The 5,927-nt window shown below is 44.8% G+C and overlaps 1 protein-coding gene across 1 annotated transcript; it reads left to right on the plus strand.

Annotated features, from left to right (window-relative positions):
- Positions 1-853: 853 nt before the first annotated feature.
- LOC116896952 (zinc finger CCCH domain-containing protein 11A-like) lies at positions 854-3,436 on the plus strand. The gene is given in 1 exon segment (XM_032898522.1): positions 854-3,436. A coding segment is annotated over 1 exon segment (2,379 nt). The 5' UTR covers positions 854-936; the 3' UTR covers positions 3,316-3,436.
- Positions 3,437-5,927: the final 2,491 nt, after the last annotated feature.

The following is a 5,927-nucleotide window of genomic DNA, read 5'->3' on the forward strand; positions in this document are numbered from 1 at the left end:
CTAACCTCAACAATGAAAGAACTTTGTGGAAATCACCATCCCTAACCTCAAGTAGTATTACAGAGCAGTATTACATAAAAACTGTATGGTATTGATACAGAGACAGGCAGGTAAATCAGGGAAAGAAAATTGAGGACCCAGAAATGAACACACACACCTATGGTCACTTGATCTTTGACAAAGGAGCTAAAACCCTCCAGTGGAAGAAAGATAGCATTTTCAACAAATGGTGCTGGTTCAACTGGACGTCAGCATGTAGAAGAATGCAAATTGAACCATGCTTATCACCCTGTACAAAGCTTAAGTCCAAGTGCATCAAGGACCTCCACATCAAACTGGAAAAACTCAAACTAATAGAAGAAAAAGTGGGGAAGAGTTTCGAACACATGGGTGCTTGGGAAATGACTTATGCTCTAAGATCAAGAATCGACAAATGGTACCTCATAAAACTGCAAAGTTTCTGTAAGGCAAAGGACACTGTCATTAGGACAAAATGGCAACCTACAGATTGGGAAAATATCTTTACCAATCCTACATCCAGTAGAGGGCTAATATCCAAAATATACAAAGAACTCAAGATGTTAGACTCCAAAGAATCAAATAACCCTATTTAAATACGTGGTACAGAGATAATCAAAGAATTCTTAGCTGAGGAATATCGAATGGTTGAGAAGTACCTAAAGAAATATTTAGCAGTCTTCTGCTAGCAGCGTTCAGGTGAGGATATTGCACTCTCAGCTCCTCCTGCACCGTGTGCCTGCCTGGATGATAATGGACTGAAACACTGAACATGATTTATGTTTTAAAGACGATTTCTGTGGTTGAGTTGTCTTTGGAAGAATAAGTCCACTTCAAGAGTACGTGGAGCTGGTTTTCACCTCGAGGAAGCAGTGGCTTGTTCCAGGAAGCCACTTTTGGCCTGAGAATTTACCCAGTATGCCTAATCAGGGAGAAGACTGCTATTTTTATTTCTATTCTACATGCACCAAGAGTGATAGCTGCCCATTCCGTCACTGTGAAGCTGCACTAGGAAATGAAACTGTTTGCACACTATGGCAGGAAGGTCGTTGTTTTCGACAGGTGTGCAGATTTCGCCACATGGAAATTGACAAAAAACGAAGTGAAATTCCTTGTTATTGGGAAAACCAGCCAATGGGATGTCAAAAATTAAATTGCGCTTTCCATCACAACAGAAGTCGTTATGTCGATGGACTCTTCCTACCTCCAAGCAAAACTGTGTTACCCACTGTGCCTGAGTCACAAGAAGAGGAAGTAAAGACGGGCCAGCTCACGGTTCAACAGAACAAATTGTCTGTTCAGTCCAACCCCTCCCCTCAGCTGCGGAGCGTGATGAAAGTGGAGAGTTCGGAAAACATTCCCAGCCCCACACACCCACCTGTCGCGATCAATGCAGCCGATGATGATGAAGATGACAACGATCAGTTTTCTGAGGAGGGTGATGAGAGCAAAACACCTGCCCTGCAGCCAACACCTGACGCCCATAATGGACTATGAGTGGCCTCTACCCGCAAACCTGGAGCCAGTTTAAAGCCAGGTGACTCTTTGAATTTTGGAATAAAAACGCTTGAGGAAATTAAATCAAAGAAATTGAAGGAAAAATCCAAGAAGCAAGGTGAAGGCTCCTCGGGAATTTCCAGTGTTTTACATCAGCCTTAGCCCAATCCAGGCCCTGAGAAGGAGAATGTCCGGACTGTGGTGAGAACCGTAACTCTGTCAAGCAAACAAGAAGAGCCCTTGGTTAGACTGAGTCTTACTGAGAGACTGGGGAAACGAAAACTTCCAGGAGATGGTGACAGTGATCCCCCATTAAAGCGAAGTCTTGCACAGAGACTGGGGGAAAAAGTGGAAGCACCAGAAACTAACATTGATAAAGCACCAAAGAAAGAGAGAGTTAATAAAACTGGTGAGATCCATGTTAAGACACTGGAAGAAATTCTTGAAAGAGCCAGTCAGAAACGTGGAGAATTGCAAACTAAACTAAAGACAGAAGAACCTTCAGGAGCTGAGGATTCTCCATCAGAAACAAAAAGTTCTTCAGTGCGGATCAAAACCTTCTCTGAGGTCCTGGCTGAAAAGAAACATCGGCAGCAGGAAACGGAAAGACAGAAATCCAAAAAGGATACAAGTTGCCTCATGCTAACAGAAGATTCTGAAGTGAAAAAGACTGTGAGCCTGCCGACTGTTGCTGTTAGCAAAGGACAGCTTGAGGAGGAGCCTGCAGGCAGAGCCAGGCCTATGCAGGAGGTGCATATTAAGACCCTAGAGGAAATTAAGCTGGAAAAGGCCCTGAGGGTGCAGCAAAGCGCTGAGAGGAGTGGCAGCTCCCGGCCTCAAGAGGAGGCTGCCCCAGTGGCCAAGAGGCTGCTGCGCATCACCAAGAGATCAGGTGCAAGAGAAGAGAAAAAACTTGAACTTGAGGACAGTGGTGGCGCTCCCTCTCAGAGCAGTGTGACTAAGATGGGAGTTAGTGAGACTTCAGATGAGACCATAAGTGGTCCCACAAAACTTCCAGTCAACAGATGTGACATTGTCAAAGAGAATCGCACACAGAGACAGCAGGAGAGAGGAGCCTCACAAAAGGAGAAGCCAGCCTTGGCATCTGTGCGGACAGATGAGGCTTCTTACTATATCCGAGTGGTGGGGAAGCCGGTGCTCACTGCTGTATCGGGTGTCACTTGGCACCTGGCAAAACGGCTCCCCACAGAGTCGTCCCAGAAAGGGGAGGTGGAGACCTCCGGGATTGGAGACTCAATACTGCACGTGAAGTGTGCGGCACAGACTCTGGAGAAAAGGGGTAAAGCCAAGCCCAAAGTAAATGTGAAGCCATCTGTGGTCAAGGTTGTCTCAGCCCCCAAATTGGTTCCCAAGCGCAAGGCTGTGGAGGTGCACTCTGCTGTCATCGCAGCTGTGAAGCCACTCAGCTCCAGCAGTGTCCTGCAGGAAAGCCCTGCCAAGAAAGCAGCCGTGGCTGTTGTCCCACTCCTCTCTGAGGATAAATCCGTCACCATGTCTGAGACAGAAAAACCGAAGGACAGTTCTGCGCTGTCTTCAGCCCAAGCTTCTTCAGAACCCTTGCTCCCCGAAGGCTCTGGCCCTTCCTCATCCCAGATGGCAACGAAACCGCGCCGGCTGAGCTCGGCCTCCACAGGAAAGCCTCCACTCTCCGTGGAAGATGATTTTGAGAAACTAATATGGGAAATTTCAGAGGGCAAATTAGAAGCTGAGATTGACTTGGATCCTGGGAAAGATGAAGACGACCTTCTGCTTGAGCTCTCAGAGGTGATTGACAGCTGAAAGGGGACAGTGAGGACACTTAAAAAAAAAAAAAACCTTCATCCAAAACTGGACTTACTTTTATCTATTTACCTGAGGTGATAATTTCCTTAAGTCTCAAATTTTACCCAAATCAAAAGTATTCCTCTGAAGTACCTGTGTGGGGTCGGATCTTTTACATCCCTTGATAACCGTTTTGTCCATTCAATGCCATTGTTCAGCATCCTTGAGAAGAAAGTTCTGTAATGCCCTTCTCTCCACATGGGACTGAGCTCCAAATGAAACGGTGCACGAGAACTCAGTGGTCCTTGAGGTGTTTGTCAGTGTGGGCTAGCTTCCCCTGCTGTATTTATTTATGTATTGTCTTAATTTTATCAGAGTTTAAAATGAAGATGGCTGCTAACCATTGTGGACCAAATGTCATGCTACCACTAAACAAAAGACCCACTCAGTCTGTGTAAAATCATATGTCTTTTTAAAGGTATTTGGAGATTCGTCTAAGCTTTAAAGAGGGCCGGGCAGCTTGAGCACCTGAGATGCGGACATAACTCTGGACCGGTTCTGTTGTGTCAGCTGCTCTATGGCCTCTGAAGAGCAATAGCTAATTTATTACTACTGTAATTTTTTAAAGGCTTTAAAGTGCCTCAGGGGCCCCTGAAACTACGTTTCTATTTCTGGGGTTCCCTGGATTCTTTATAAGAGATGGTGACATGACTAGAAATTCTTTTTTTAGTATGAAAATTGTTCCTTCAATACCTTTTGAATCTTACTGGCATTGAATTATCAGAGACAGAAAATTGGTAATTTTTTTTTAATTTCTAACTCTCCCAGGAAACTCCTCTTGCCTAGTATTTATTTGATGTGCTTTAACCATGGGAGGAGGGGAAAACCTCAAGCTGCCAGTGTTGATCAACAGACTGTACCAGTACACGGGGCTGTACTGGCGTAGGGACGGCAAGATGCTCTGGGGTGTATTGGATACCTCCAGTTTCTTCATTTCCGGATTGAGTTTTCTTTTCTTAATGTTGGTCTTCATAATCACCTCAAGGTTTAGACTTGTGAAGGACAAGTCTGTTGAGGATAATAGTCTTGAAATGAGACACTGTACAGAACTGGAAGAAGGAAAGGAAAGACTCATTCATTGTGATACTTTGTGTAGGTGGCCAGTTTGTTTCTCGTAGGGAAGTCCTGGATCACCTGTCATGTTGGCTCCTAAGGAACTGCTGTTGTAAGCGGCTCATCAAGAGTTGAAGTTCATGTAGCCTTGTTGGGAATATGGAAAAGGAAGAAAGCCACAGGACTGCCAGTTCAGTCGGGAAGATCTGGATGATTCTGCACATGCAAAAATGACTTGAAGTTTCTGTATAGACACTTGTACCAATCCATCTTCAGCTGACTGAATGTTGTATGATAGCCCTTCTCCAAAGCAGAGGTGGAAGGATCTGGTTTCACCACACATTTATAAACACATTTCCTTTTTTGAATTGGCCTATAGATTGTAGGTCTCTTTTGTATATAACCTCTATTCTTTTGCTTTAAAAAAAAAAGTCTGTTCATATTTAATGCCCTGTATTAGTCAATGATTTGTGTTCAACATTATTTGAACCATTTGCCATTAACGAAAGAGAAATACTTATTTGTGTTTTAAATAAAACTGATATAGGAAAAAAAAAGAAATATTTAGCATCCTTAGTCTTCAGGGAAATGCAAATCAAAGCAACTCTGAGATTCCACCTCAAACCAGTCAGAATGTCTAAGATCTAAAACTCAAGTGACAATAGATGCTGGTGAGGATGTGAAGAAAGGGGAACACTCCTCCATTGTTGATGGGCTTGCAAATTGGTGCAACCACTCTGGAAATCAGGCTGAAGGTTCCTTGTAGGGTTCCCTCCTGTGGTAAACAACGGTACTGCGCATGGGCAGGCTTTGCACCTGGCATCAGTTGGCCGGTAATATGCTAATGAGGGAGCAGTACCATGCTAATGAGTTGATTCATGCTCCACCAATCCCTGAAGGACAATTAGCATAGCCTCAGCCTGCTGTCTATATAAGGCGAGTGCTCTTGCTGCTTGGGTTCCCCGTATCAGCAATGAAGGTGTCCTGCAATAAAGGCTGTTGACAAGGATCCGACGGTGTTGCGTCTTCCTTACTGGACGAGGTGGGCGCAACAACTGGTGGCCCGTACGGGGACCCGAGAATATTCTCGTGGATCCAGAAGTCTTCAGCTTCAGGATGGCGATGTCGGAAAATTCCCAGATAAGGGAAGATAAGGTTCTCTGGAGGTAAGCAGAGACGAAGAATAAAGTTCTCTGAAGGTAAGCAGAGAAGTTGAAAGCCTTGGTATAGAGGCTGAGAGGTTAGTGAAGTTGAAAGCCTTGGTATAGAGGCCGAGAGGTTAGTGAAGTTGAAAGCCTTGGTATAGAGGCCGAGAGGTTAGTGAAGTTGAAAGCCTTGGTATAGAGGCCGAGAGGTTTGTGAAGTTGAAAGCCTTGGTACAGAGGCGGAAAGGTTTGGGAACTACGGCAATGTTGTTTCCAATTGATCCTTTGTGGGTAGGGCTTGTAATTTCCTTTTTTCTTTGTGTGGGATAGAGAAGCCACAGACCGCAAGCTTAAGCCCGGACCAAAACCTCT

This window comes from Rattus rattus, chromosome 3, assembly GCF_011064425.1.
Source record: "Rattus rattus isolate New Zealand chromosome 3, Rrattus_CSIRO_v1, whole genome shotgun sequence".
NCBI classification, from domain to species: Eukaryota; Metazoa; Chordata; class Mammalia; order Rodentia; family Muridae; genus Rattus; species Rattus rattus.